General features: G+C 34.9%; 1 protein-coding gene across 7 annotated transcripts in view; it reads right to left on the bottom strand.

Moving 5' to 3' along the window:
- Positions 1-15,915, bottom strand: part of LOC115209179 (activated CDC42 kinase 1) — a 228,873-nt gene that overhangs the window by 36,112 nt on the left and 176,846 nt on the right. For all 7 annotated transcript variants that reach the window (XM_029777419.2, XM_036501310.1, XM_029777416.2 and 4 more), the window contains one exon: positions 3,444-3,576. In XM_029777419.2, coding sequence (XP_029633279.1) covers positions 3,444-3,576 — 133 coding nt within the window. The remainder of the gene's footprint in view (positions 1-3,443; positions 3,577-15,915) is intronic.

Genomic DNA, 15,915 nt, shown 5'->3' on the forward strand with positions numbered 1-15,915 from the left:
CATCAGCCACAACTACAATTTCCATTTGATTGTGGTTTGATTTGATTTTGATGTTGATGTACTTGACTCAATAGGTCTCCTCAAGCATGGCATGTCGCCCTATGATCCAAAGGTACTTTTTTTGAATGGGCTGGTTATGCAGCATTGGTGTAGGCTACAGCTGTGATCTCACTTTATTTGCTGGGTCTTTTCAGTCACAGCATATTTCCAGATGTCTCAGTTTTTCGTCATAGCCTCTTTGAGGCCCAACGTTTGAAGGTCATGCTTCACCACCTCATCCTATGTCTTCCTGTGTCTCCCTCTACCACAGGTTCCTTCCACTGTTTGGGAATGGCACTTCTTCACACAGATTGAGTAGCAAATATCCATTAGATGTACTGTAATTGCACCACCTGGAAGTTACTTGACACAGGCAAAGATGGAGTATTTACATATTAAATATCATAGCTCTTTAGGAAACTCCATCAACAAAGCAGTTTGGGAATTGGTGTCAGAGCTGAGAAGCTTGTGATAGTAATCAAGGTTATAATTTTTTTTTCTTTCATACAATATTGTTATGTTACATAAAATGGTGCACACAATACTAAATAATATCCAAGTGATTACTTATTTAGGATAAGTCACTCTCACAGACATATTGCATCATCTGGTAGGTCATCAAATTCATCCTAATGTCTATTTAAACAATATTTGTCATGTCAATCAAAATTGCAGTTCTTTATAATATCACATTAAAAATAAAGTGCAATATCTGTAAATTTCATAAGTAGACATAAGGCCATTATATAACTGTATTTCTCTGGTAGATACATATAAACATCAACTACTATCAATAATCTGATAGTAGATGACAAGAAATCTGCATCATACTATGTTTATTGTACTAACGGTTGAGATTTCTATGCCATATCTATAGAAATCAATCTTTTCTTGCTTGGTTTAGATTAGGAAACAATCACATTCTAATACATAAAAATGGATTAATAGGCTATATCCTTAAAAAAGCTGGTATTAGAGAGAGCAGCAGCAAAAAGTTTCATATAAGTTTCAGTGTTTCCTCAGATGCAGCAGTTTATTTTTTGTCAACAGCTTTTTATCCCCTTTTACTGTCTGTCTAATGCTATAGTCACCCCGATTGTCTGTGAGCTTGTCATATCATTGTATTAGTTCTTCACTTAGTTCTTGAGTTACTGCTTCAGCTTAGGATTCATCTTCTGCTCCCACATAATGGTTACTTTGAAATGTTACTGTTGTCTATCCTAATTACTTGTCTATTCTACTTCAGTTGAACCCTCAACATAGCTCAGAAAGGTTAGTACTGCTATCAGGTTCCTATTTGATAGTAACTCTCCAACAAATAGCACACACATACTGAGAGTTTCTAGTGTAGCTCCACCACTGACAGTACGCTTGACCCCAAATCAAAGAAGGCAGTTGTTTTGCTGTTGTATCATATTTCATTATTAAATAAACACAACTCATGTGATATGCAAACACTGTCAATAGCCTGAAGAATGTTGGGATTACATATGTGCTTTATTTGGAATATATTGTTAAAGAAACTTTTTATAACAGGCTAACTGTAAAATACAGCATTGAGTAAAAGATAAAAAAATATTTTGCATGTCAACCTTATTGTAGTTGACATAAATACATAAATATACATGTTGTAGCTGACATAAATACATACATAACACAACCAAATAATTTAGACTAAATATTGATTGATACATAAACAATCTGACTGATAGAGTGTATGCTCTATGACTGCACTAAAGCTTAATGAGACCCAATAAATTCAAAATATAGATTATCTGGTAGCTGGAACTGCTCTTTATGGACGTTGTAACACCACACTTATTTTAGAGCAAGGCTAGAAATAATTTCTTACATAGTGTACATGTAAAAATGAGTGTGTGATGTATGTGTATATAGATATAGAGGTGTAGAAGTATATATGCATGCATATACACAGAGGAAGAAATAAACAAAGAATTAGAGAAATTGTTTAACATGAACTTATGGAGATATTTTTAATGTCAGTAAAACTAGACATGGCAAAAGAAGTACTTATCAAGCTGAAGGAAAGATTACTTCCCCTGAGCTGAGCTAGTCAAATAACTATCAATTTATAGTGCAGTTACTGTCATTACTGGTACAGCCTCAGCGTTATCATTTGAACTTCAGTTGATCATTAAGCCTTTCCTTCAGTATCATGATAACAGACAAGGAATAAAACAACAAAATAAACAACTATCATCAAAAGACAGTACAGTGTGATTTCAAGAATATTTGGCTACTATTTCTAGCAGATCAAGTAACCATACTACAGCTCCTACTTGGGTGGTTAGGATCTCTTGGATGCCTTTTGATTAATAGGTCTGCTTGATCAGAGATAACTTCAGGCTTAACAACAACAATCATCAAACACACCAATAATAACATACTTTTAATTTACAACTGAAGATTATTAGCCATTATCTGTAATGGCTGATGTAGAATAAATCTCAGTGTAAATGGGTTTCAAATTTTGGCATAAGGCCAGCAATTTTGAGGGAGTTGGTAAGTCGATTACATCGACCCCAGTGTTCAATTAGTACTAATTTTATCAACGCCAAAAGGATGAAAGGTAAAGTCAACCTTGGTGGAATCTGAACTCAGAACGTAAAGATGGATGAAATGCTGCTAAGCATTTTGCCCAGTGTGCTAACGATTCTACCAGCTCACCGCCTTAAACCTCGATGTAAATGAATACATCATTACAAGAGGAGCAGCTCAAAAAGTACCACAGAAAACTTGATTGAAATGTATTTAGATTAGATTAGTTAAACTGTGACTTCAAGCAATCACAGTGTGCTTTCACAAAGTATAAGTAGCAAAATAAAATTCCTTATGATTTTGAGTAAATCTTGCAAAGCACTTAGGAGACAGAATTCATTTCAATCTCAAAATAAAACTAAATTTAACATTACTTTAATATGAAAGTGAAAGAAAATATTTTAAAATATAAAAAGTTCACAGCAAAAATCAATGAAAACTTAAGTTGTTTGAAGACTGCTTTGTTCAGCACAAAGAATGAAATTTGTCTCAGTGTTTATACTTTATCACTGTAAGCTACATCATGTTTGCACAGTTTAATACTAACACAAGTGAAGTATTTTGTACATAGACACAACATATTAATGATAACTTGCAAACTACCATGATATTAATCCATACATATTTTATATTGTATTATCAGTTTATGGAGAGGGAGAAAATTCTATGTACAGAAATGTTATTAATTTCTGATATTAGGTTCAAGGCCACAAATTCACAGAGCTTGCCTTGCATAGAGTGGATGAATAACTGCATATGAGGGGTGGGATTTAGGCTCAGAATGTATAGGGATATCTATGGATATAAAAAAAAATAAAAGGAAAAACACAAATAAACAGAATTACCTTTTCAAAAATCCCTCCTTTTTTCCTGAGAGTACGTTTCCTTTTAACAGCATCAAGCAAACGTCGAATAGCAGGTTTTCCCATGCCAATCTTCTCCAAATCCTCACTTTTGACATATTCAAAATGAGCCAATCTAGAAAGTAAAGACAAGAATAGAAAAGTATAAATATATATACATGTGTGTCTATATATATGTAGTGTGTGTGTGTGTGCGTGAATGAGTAAGAGACACAGAAAGTGTATGTATACTTTTGAAAGGCAAACAATATTTACAGATATTAGAAGTCAACTTGTCTCACAAAGCTCATACCTGACCTCTTATTCACACACACAAGTATGAACTAGTAAGCAGTTTTAAAAGTGAAATCATTCACTACTTTAGATAACTACGGAAATTTTAGAATTACATAGAAGTATTGTACAACTTTAACATTTTCAAATTATATCAAAATAGAAATCTTTCAATAACCTGTGCATACACCCGGATTAATCAGCACCTCTGACCTTTGCAAGTAAGCCCTTCCTGACTGGTGATAATAATATGACTGATGCCCAATCCAAACACCTACAACTGAAAAACCTGGATAGTTGCAATAGTATCAGTACACAACTAGTTCAGAGTAGCAGGAAGCATTGTGATAGCCAATATGTAATCTAAAGACTTGTCTTTAAAACTGAAAGCAAACATTAAAATTTTTACACTTAGAACAATAAACAAAATATTCCTTAATGCAAATGTTGCATGAAGAGGGCATATATTTCAACAATTATTAAATGACATCTCCTCATTGATGGCAAGAGAACCTTACATTCATAGTTGTAAATATTGATTTCAAATTTTGGCACAAGGCCAGCAATTTTGGAGGAGGTGGCAAGTCGATTACATCAACCCCAGTGCTCAACTGGTACTTGTTTTATTGACCCTGAAAGGCAAAGTCGACCTGGGTGGAATTTGAACTAAGAATGTAAAGATGGATGAAATGCTGCTAAACATTTTGCCTGGTGTGCAAACAATTCTGCCAGCTCACAACCTTCATAGTTGTAGATATTAATAAAAGCTGAAAGGGGGAGTTGTTAAGGCAAATAATGAAACACTCAAATGCATTATATTGTACTTCTGTTGAAATAGAGGCATCAACATTCTTTATACTGAATTCCATTTTTTATCTGATTTAGTCGTTTTCATCTCCTCCATTGTATCATTGCAACTTTTAACCCATTTTTTTACTCCAGCTTTGGTTGAATAAAAGTGCTTAGATGCAATTTTAGGCATTCAATTCTTTATAGGTTGTGCACTAAAACAAGACACATTCAGTTTTCTTTGATCTGGCAAACTAAAATCGATGTTGGTTCATAGTTCAGAAATTAGCATTACAAAGTATCCCAAACTGCAAAAACATACACAATGGAATAATGGATCATTATCATAAACAAAAAAGGAAAAAATTCAGTAAAAATGTATAGATTTTTATGATGTCTAAACTTGTTAAGAATCTCCTTATCTTCATACACATGCCACTCATTTAATAGAATGATTGAGCATTGTAACCCAATTTCTTAATGGACTTAGCAGCAAAGTGAGACAAGAAACAAGTTCTTTAGAAAAATTATCTTGGAACTGGAGAACATGAATATATAGCAATTGATCTATGCTTTGTATTTACTTGATAGAAAGAACCAAATGTTTAAGTGTGTACATAGACAGATACACATGCAGACACATATATACACAAACATGCATGCACACACATACAATTTTATATATATATATATATAAATGGATGCTTAGACAATATATACAGCAATAGCAGAATGTTTTAAAATAGTGACTTCTTGATTCTTTTGGACGTTTAACCTAGCACAGTACTCTACCATAAAAGCTCAGCACGTTTTTCAATGCAGGAGCATTGTGACAAATATTTTGTTAGCTTCCCATGGACCTGTGGAAGGCAATGAGAAGCTGCCCCTAATGTCATATCCAGTTGAGAATTCTTACATACCTTAGCCATACCATTTGATCTTGGTCTTGATTATGATTACTGATAAAATGTGACAGTTGATGGACAATAGCCCATCTCATTATGCTCCCCATGTACAAGCACCCAGTATCAGGGCCATATTTGTTGACAACTAGGTAGATTCTGTAATTGATTTCTTACACATACACATCTCAAAGTTATTTGTTGCCACTTGTGTCTCTTCTTCTCTAATACATACATGCACCCACCCACACACACACACACACACATATATATATTTCATTTTGGGATTTGATTTGCAAGAGTCTTTATGTGAGTTCGTGTGATGAAGCATATTCTGTTGTGTCTGGGGAGAGTCATTCTTTTCTGGTGCCTTATAATTTAACACACTCACCGGTAAAATTTCCACTCATTTACTTATTTATTTTTCTAAAATCTTCGTTGCATCTTGCAACCTTCTCAATAGTTGTTGACTGCTTGAATAACAGACAGAGTCAACAACTATTGAAAAGATTGCAAGATGCAACGAAAATTTTAGAAAAATAAATAAGTAAATGAGTGGAAATTTTACCAGTGAGTGTGTTAAATTATAAGGCACTAAAAAAGAATGACACTCCCCAGACACAACAGTATATATATATATATATATATATTGTTATACCAAAAGACTGACTGGACTAAACAGAACAGGAGGAGACATGGGATGGAGAGTTGCTGAAGAGCTCACAGGATATGTGGCAAAAATTTAGATTTAGACAAAGGACACTAAATAATAATAATGATAAAGCTGAAGTGAAGAATGAGTATATAGTGCATGTGTTTATTGGGGGTGGGTGGGGGAGACCATCCACAAATATAACAATATATGTTTCAACACACGATTTCACATTAGGAAATCTTGCAAAACAAATGTGTGTGTGAGAGAGAGAGAGAGAGAGAGAGAGAGAGAGAGAGAGAGAGGAGAGAGAGAGAGAGAGAGAGGAGAGAGAGAGAGAGAGAGAGAGAGAGAGAGAGAGAGAGAGAGAGAGAGAGAGAGTAGGTGTGTGTGTGTGTTCACATGCGCCAATTTATTTATAAACAGCCAATAAACCATTCAAGTGTATTCTTACTTGTATTGTCGAAAATATTTCATATTGAATCTATCCAAATCATAAATTGCTGTAGCATCTTAAAAGAGTCCCAGAAAAAAAGTTGTGCATAGCAGAGGAGGAAAACATTAATTAAGACACTTATTGATATAGTCTGCAACAGTCAGCTTACATATAATCTAGGCCTAAAGTAGACATAGATGGAGTGATGTTTAAAAGGTGGGTTTAACTCCTCTTTGTTTCTAGCTTTAAAAGGTAGGCTCAGATAAAACATCCGATGTCTGCACTGGTATGTTTGACAAGTAAAAAGTTTCCAGTAACAGAATGCTCTGTTGTAGTTTCACCACTGGCTGAAGATGAAATGAACAGAAAAAAAAAAGTAACCAACAAAAGGGAATAGGGACAAAAAGAACTCTGTAAATATATGAAGTCAAGGAAGAAGTTAATTGCCTCTGGACAAATAGCTTAAGAAAGAAGATGTAATCTTGACTGAATCACATGCAGGTGTTTTCAGGGTTTAAAAAAAAAAATCTCACCTGCATGCAATTTACTGACAATACTGTATGTCTTTGTAGTGAGGGTGGATGTGATGGAGGGAGTTTGTGGAGTGGTGGAGGTAATAATAGTAGTAGTGTCAGAACCAGTCACTTGTACAAGGCAATAAATAAATAAACTGAAAGGAATAACTATATAAAAAACAATATAATCTTATCAAATGATATTAGGACTGCTGCCTAAGTTAAGAAATATCCTTGAATTGAAAAAAAAAATAACATATACACCTTCATTTCTGAAGTTGTTAACAGAAAGGTAGTGAATATACAGTATATAAATATAGCATCTATAATAAAGCACAAGTTCATTCTGTTTTCTTGAAAACTTAACAAGGCATCAACTTTTGTATTATCTGCACCCTAGTGAAGGTGTGTGGCATAGTAGTTAGGGTATTTGGCTTATGATCATAAGGTTTATGATTCAATTCCTGGTAGCAGGTGTCCTTGAGCAAGAAACTTTATTTCATGTTGCTCCAATTCACTCAGTTGGCAAAAATGAGCAGTACCTGTATTTCAAAGGGCCAGCCGGGTTACATTCTGAGTCACGGTGAATCTCCCTGAGAACTATGTTAAGAGTATGCATATCTGTGGAGTACTCAGCCACCTGTATGTTAATTTGATAAGCAGGATGTTCCATTGATCAGATCAGCTGGAACCTTTGTCATCATAACTGAAGGCGCGTCAGTTATTTGAACCAAAATGTTAAAGTATATACAAGATGGAGGAAGAAGTGGTCGGACTTAGGAAATTTGTAAACAAATTTATTTATTAATAAATAGTGAAACCTTCTCAGTTAACAAATACAAAGCTGTATTAGCATTTCAGTCTTTTCCACAAGTAATTTAGGAAAACAACACCAATATATATGCTGGCACGTGCACATATGAAATTTAAACTGAAATTTTTACATGGCACTAGCACTGGTGAGGTCACCAAGTTACTTGCAAGACAAAGATCCATTGAGAGAAGATTGGTATTGGAGTAGGTGTCTTTTGTGCCAGGTGATGATGAGAAGAGTATGACAGAGAGACAGAAATAGGTATGTGTGTGTGTGAGCGCATGCACACGTGTGCACCTAGTGTGTGTTACTGTCTCCTTGCCTTGACATCACATGATAGCTGTAAACGGGTGTCACAGTCATGCAAGCAGTGTCCTTTGTTACCAAACTATGCATGTGTGTGTGTGTGCATATGTGCATACATAAATAAGTACGATAATGACCTTACCATATGGTTAAAAAGTTGATTTTGGGCAAGTAACATCTTTTGTTAAAGAAAATTTGATATTTTTTTGGTTCCTTTAAGCTTTCTTTCAATATTTTTCACAAACATGGGTTAAACAATGACATTTTAAAATTAACATTTCCCCTTAAATTTTAAATAAGAATAATTTATTGAAGGACACATAGATAAGATTTATAAAAATGTTAAAAGATGAACAACAGGATCATATATTCAACTTCCTAACTTCTTTACCCCTTTCTAGTTTCTGAAGAAAATCATATTTACAACATACCCTTCTTCAACTATACTTTCAACTTGTTATATTTATTCCATATCTAATTCATAAATGTTCTCAGCTGATAATAAGAGAGAACTACTACTACATAAGGACTGAGTATATTCAATGCAGCAGTAACTCAGCTTAAAAGTGCTCCCCTAAGATAGTTTCCCCTCAGCAATATTGTGGCCTAGTGGTTAAGATGTTGCTCTAGAGCTGGGGGGGGGGGGGGGCAGCATGTCAAAGAACAGACCCAGCATTTCCTCTGTGTATTGTAAAAGGTAACTAAAAAAGGTTGAGGTAGGATTTGCACTCTGGCCTTATAAAAACCTCAGCAGCAGCAACTACCCAGACAGACCCATGTTTGGAGGGTGGTAAACTGAGTGGTGCAAATGTGTCATCCATCAGAAGTAGGTAATCCCCAACAAATACTAGATACAGTGTCACACTGTTACAGTGCATGCCCCCATACTACTAATATTGTCGAGATTCATAATTGGCATTGCTACATGTATGTATATATATGTGTGTGTGAGTGTGTGTGTATTGATCAGTCTTAGTCTTGCTAACTGAGTAGATTTATACAACTGAAACAGGTCAGTTGCTTTAAAAACTAGATACACTCCAATGATTACTTATATTGCCAAAAAGTTTAAGTCAACTGATTTTAATGTAGTTATCCGTCATGTTTACTATTTAAATTTGAGGCAGGGAATATTTGTCAGGCTAATTGCCTAACTTATTTCAGGTGACTAAAGTTATTCAACACACTAGGTTACATATATGAAACCCTACCATTCATGAATAAAGGTTTATTGGTCACATTTTCCTCTTGACTGTAGTCATGAATATTTATGTATGTGCATCAGCTGCTTCATTCCAGATATACAAGCAGTGGTAGTCCTTGCTTGACTTCTTGGTCAGCCCTGGTCAAGTAGACATATCATCAAAAGATATTCCAGCTTTAACCCTCCTGTTTGTATACTAGGAGCTACATTAAACTGATGAGACTTGCATTTATTTTCATAACAACAACATGAGATTTGAACAAGATTGGGCTGCTATTTTTAGCCTTATAATGCATGGTCAGTAGTCATTCACAGCTGAAATAGGTTCTGTCTCTGGACACAAGGTTTAGCCTGTAAAATGTAGATGGTAACTACAAGAGATCTTAAGTGGCTGCAAGGCCTAGTGTTTGTAAAGCTTAATGATGGTTTACTCATGAGTAAAGAGGCTGCAAAGTTATATGTTTCTCTGTTATGTGTACCAACCATGCAAATAAGGTTACCCAATGACAAAAACAAGTAAAGAATTCTACCAATTTTATGCTATTTACGCAAGGAGTTCCTATATTGCAATTTGTAAACAATAGTGTTATTGGTTGAAGGTTTCTAGCAAGCTAATCATTGGTTCGTTGAAGTTCTAATGGTGAGAGTGAAGAGACAGTGTTTGTAATCTAGTAACCTGGAAGAATTTTGAGGAAGAGCACTGGCTTTTTGCCAATGTTTACATCCTTTGGCAATATAGAGTAAAAGGCAGAAATACACAAACACTTGCACACACAGACGTACACACACGTGTGTGTGTGTGTGTGTACAAACATATATATATATATATATATATATACACACACACATAAATAAATACATGCATATACACACATGTGTGTGTGTGTGATTGTACAGTAAGGAGTTTGCTTCCCAACCAATGCTTCAGAGTTCATTCCCACAGTGTGGTACCTTTGCAAGTGTCTTCTACTTTTGCCCCAGGCCAACCAAAGCCTTGTGAGTAGATTTAGTAGATGGAAGCTAAAAGAAGCCCATCATGTATACATATGTGTGTGTGTGTGTGTTTATATGTGTGTGTATATATAATCATCATAAACGTCACCATCATTTAATGTCTGTTTTCTATACTGGCATGGATTGGACTGTTTGACAGGAGCTGGCAACCCAGAAGGCTCTACTGTCAGTTTTGGCATGTTTTCTACAGCTGGATGCTCCTCCTAATGCCAATCACTTTATAGTGTGGATTGGATGCTTTTTTACATGGCACCAGCACTGGTGAGGTCACCAAGTTACTTGCAAGACAAAGATCCTTTGAGAGAAGATTGGTATTGGAGTAGATGTCTTTGTGCCAGGTGCTGAGAGGAGTATGACAGAGAGACAGAAACAGGTATGTGTGTGTGTGCACACATGTGTGCACCTAGTGTGTGTTACTGTCTCCTTGCCTTGACATCACATGATAGCTGTAAACGGGTGTCACAGTCATGCAAGCAGTGTCCTTTGTTACCAAACTATGCATGTGTGTGTGTATGCATACATAAATAAGTATGATAATGACCTTACCATGTGGTTAAAAAGTTGATTTTGGGCAAGTGTCCTCTACTGTAAACTCAAGTTGACTAATATCTTGTGAGTATAACTTGGTTGGTAGATATAGGGCAAAAGCCTGTTGTGTGTGTGCACACATATATGAACAACAGGCTTCCACATAGTTTCTGCCAACTAAATTCTTCTCACAAGTTAAATCAAGCAGAGGTTATAGTAGAAGACACTTGTCCAAGGTGTCACTAAGAGGAACTGAACCAAGTGCTATGTAGTTGTAAAGCAAGCCTTTTAATAACAGAGCCATGCTGGCAGACCTTATCATTGCTTAATGTTGCAAAGGTCCTTATTTGAATTCAAAATGAAATCATTGGACACATGAACTCACAAAATTATATAATGATGAAGATCTTGTCCATAGTTGCTTTAATATTCAGTTTTAAGTTCACCTATGATTTAAATCATTGTGTCCTTGCTTTACAAGAACAGCCTAAGGATCCTATCTGCTATCTTGGTTATCTGGATATTGTGTTTGTTTCCGTAGTTTCTTTCAGTCTTTCTTAGTATAACTCTTAAGTTGATCATCTTTAGATCCAGGATTATGATATAACTTTTGGCAAGAGCCACAACAGAAGTAAATCACCTGGCTGTAAGTTGGCAAATAACTGGAAAGTTGTAAGCTTATATATACTGAGAGAAAGAAAGACAGGCAGAAAAAGAACAAAAGAAAGAGATAAAAAAGACTGATATATTAAGCACTTTAGAGATGCAATGGTAAATTTATAAAATACAACCCATCCAAAACCATTATCCTTTATCTTTAGGTAAGACTCTCAGTATAGGCAAGGGAAAAAACATGATACCACTCCTAATTAATATTTAAATCATTGGCTTTTATCTAGCAGCACAGTCATGCCCCAACAACTCAATGAAAATACATTTCCATATTCCTAAAATGTTTAATTTATAAAATTGCTTTTATCAAACATTTACATTTACAAATCAAAAATTAAAATGCAAAATTTAAAATGAAATGAAATAAATAAATTTTTAAAATGCGCATACCCACATTGAATGCAAAAATGAAACACTGATTAAAAAAGGCAGAGTGTACTTTCAATCTAATTTATAACAGAGAAATTATCTTCAAACTAAAATTTACATGCAACAATAAGAGTTCTTTAAGCATTGAAATAGCAGTAATAATGATCAGAGTATGGATTGCTGCTGACATTAGAAAACCTGTCATTTACCTTCTACTTAATTCAGTCATTGAACTGCAGTCATGCTGGGGCATCACCTTGAAAAGTTTAGTTGAACCAATTGATCCCAGTACTTAATCATTAAATCTGGGACTTATTCGATTAGTCTCTCTTTGCCAAACTGCTAAGTTACAGGGACATAAACCATCATCAGTTGTCAATGGTAGTTGGGGGACAAGCACAAACACAAAGAAACACACACAATTTCCATCTACTAAATTCATTCACAATGCATTAGTCAACCCAGAGCTATAGCAGAAGGACTTGCCCAAGGTGCCGTGCAATGGGACCAAACCCAAAACAACATTGTTGCAAAACAAGATTCTTAACCACATGGCCATGTCTAAATTGAGAGAGAGGTAAAAGTAACTAAGAAAGAATCATTTGTAAATTAGTTGCAAATTAGCATATTTAGCTTGGGAAAAATTGGCCCAAAGGACAGAGCAGAATTCACAAAAATAATCTTAAAGAAAAATTGAAAAAAGAAAAAAGAAAAACAAAGACCAGCTCGAGGTATCTACAATAAAATGCAGATAAGTTTAGAAACTAAAAATGTAAATTAATTCTTTTTCTTTAAAAGCTGTAGAGCAGCAGTCCCCAACCATTTTTGCACCACAAACCGATTTCATGCAAGACAACTTTCTTCATGGACCAGAGGATCATACACATAACAAAACACAATGAAGTGCATAATATATAATTTGATTATTACATATAAATATGTATATAAAGCAGTAATGCCCTGTAGACTGTGACAGTCTATAAAATAGAAATAAAATTTTAAAATTTATTCTTTCTATGCCGTACTGTGTTTAGGGACCCTTGCTGTAGAGGGCGGAGACTATACCTGAGGCATGTGTATGAGGTTAATGTAGCTTACATTTATTTTGAAATCTTGAATGAGTGGAGAGGGGCATGACAGAGAAAGACTTTTAGAAGAATGTATTGAAGAAAATGTTCAGTTAAAGATTTGATTTGAAAAGGGAAATTTAGTGGGGATGAGGAAAAGAAAAAGTGAAGGCTACATTTAGTTAGTACCGATAAGGGTAGGTACAAGAGAAACATACCATTGTGTCATCATTATCATTAGTTAAACATTTGTTTTCTATAATGGTATGTGTCAGACAATTTGACAAGAACTGGGAAGTCAGAAGACTGCACTGAGCCTAACTGTCTGCTTTGGTATGGTTTCTGTGGTTGGATGCCCTTCTTAACACCAACCATTTTACAATGTGTCAATAAAAACCAATTTGAGAACACAAGCCAAATTGTTTGTACAATGTGTGTGTGTGTGTGTGTTGTGTGTGTGTGTGTGTGTGTGTGTGTGTGTGTGTGTGTGTGTGTGCAGGAGAGAGAGATGGTTGCAACATCCTAACTATATCACTAGTTTTTATACAGTTAATTAATTGACATTTCATATGTAGTACCTTTGCTTTACCAAATACAATAATTCCCTTTTTACTGAATACTGTCAAATCTCTCTCCCTAAAATATGAAATATTTGTCCAATGTTCATACCTTTCTCAGTATCATAAACATCATAAATGAAGTAACTTTCAATCAGTCACTAAAATCACCTTGCAATATGGACCAGCAATAGTTTACTTTCTTACTTAACAGCAGATAGTGCACTTTTTGACATGTATTGAACTCTAGCCTCCTGTCTTTAAGTCATACCATTTGGCCTTTTCCTTCTTGAAGCAATTGTAGCACTCTAGTTTTTTTCCAATTCATTTACAAGACAGAGACATAATTTAAGTTTGTTTTTTTTAATTCAGTTATTTCCTGTCAAAGTAATTTTTTTAAAGTTAAAATGTGAGGATTTTTTTTTAAAAAAGAAAAGAATGATAAAAATTAAAGCAAAAAGACATTACATTCAAGCAGAGAAAGACCAGGTGCTAATACCACTTAGAGAAGCTATGTAAGTCAGAATGTCAGGTAAGAAAATAAACCAGCAAAATCAAGTGGTTTGTATTCATTTCTAGCATAATTCTGATAGACATCTTCTCAGTAGCAGATAAGAAAAGCTACACCTGAACTCAGCCATGAAATTGATGAGGTCAACATAAGACAAAAGGAAGAATTCCTTTTATGACTAGTGGTATGAACAAAGGGGATTAGTTAGAATAAAATTTGTCCAAACAAAACTGTACATATTTATGCATTTATACACACACACAAAACTACCTGTATGTACATACATCATCATCATCATTGAACATTCACTGTTTCTATGCCTGCATGGGTTAACCCTTTCGTTACTGAATTAATTTTGAGATGCTCTGTGTTTCTTTTAATTACTTTAAATATAACAAAGAATTTAATAAAATAACTTGGTTATCATTCAGCTAGTGTTAGGAACATAAATTGTGACAAAGGTTTGGTAGAAGATTTTAATTCAAAGTTTATGAAAACAAGACATTTGTACTCAAAGCCAGAGCCAGTTTCAGCCGGGTTGGTAACGAAAGGGTTAAACAGAATTTATTGAGGCAGGTTTTGTCATGTGATATGTATGGATGAAGACAGCTGTGTAAGGAAGTGCTGATCATTCAACAAGAATGAAACTAGTGGAAAAAGGAGACCCAGAAAAACATGGAATGATGTAGTGGAGGCTGATCTCAAGATGGTATGCCTGCTCCAAGACCATGTCCATATCTAGCAGGTCTCCTCTGGCAGTTCCCAACCAATTTACTCTGCTTAAAAAAAATTCTTTGACAAAAACGAAAAAAAAACAGTATTGTGTTTATGTTGTGTCACTTTATCACCCATATGTTAGCTGTTTGATAGAGATCCAAATATAAATATCAGGTTAGATAAAATATTAAAATCAATGTAATCAATTAAATCCTTATAAGTGGTGCCCCTAACATAGCTGCAGTCTAATGACTAAAACCAATAAAAGAATATATTTTCTCCCCATAAGAAAAATTTAATTTCGTAAAATATTGAATTTAACTTAATTTGTCTCTAGTTACGTCTGCCTCCACTTGGTCTAGAAGAGATCATCTCCTCTATAATAGTTAACGACCAGGGGTACACCAAATCTTTTATTATTTAAGTGTTTCAGTCACTGGACTGCAGCCATGCTGGGGCATCACACTGAAGCTTTAGTCGAATGGCCCTAAATGTGAAATGGCAGCAACATATGACAAATGAATGCCTTTATGGAGACCAGTCAAAAGTTAGCAAGAAGATCAGGCAAAGACGGCTGCAACTATCTGGTCACTGTGTGTGCCCCACTGAACTGGAAGCATCCAAATTGGTCTCGTGGAATCCACTTCTTGGTGATGTAAGAAGAGAAAAACATCGTCATGCTTACATTGACAACTTGATTGCAGACATTGGCCTGGAATGTATCCAGGACCTGAAAATAGTGATGTTGGACCAAGAAGTGTAGAAGGCAGACTTTGTTGCAGTGACCCAGATTGGAACCCAGCCATAATAATAATAATTAGTTGAACAAATCAACCCAGTACATTTGTGTGTGTGTGTGTTGTGTGTGTGTGTGTGTGGTACTTATTCTATCAGTCTCCTTTGCCAAATCGCTAAATTACAGGAACCTAAACTTGTAATAATATATTTATTCTCAGTAAGAGACTATCTTTACAAGTAAGGTAGCTATCAAGGAAACAAGTTGTTGCAGAACAGCAGATTTACTGAGTAGTAAGGAGTAATGTTTTGTTGTTACTATTAGGTATTACTTTCTGTCTCTTTTCACTCTTTTTTTTTTACCACAATAGACTGTTTTTTTTCTTTTCTCTT

This window comes from Octopus sinensis, linkage group LG3 (assembly GCF_006345805.1).
Source record: "Octopus sinensis linkage group LG3, ASM634580v1, whole genome shotgun sequence".
NCBI lineage: Eukaryota > Metazoa > Mollusca > Cephalopoda > Octopoda > Octopodidae > Octopus > Octopus sinensis.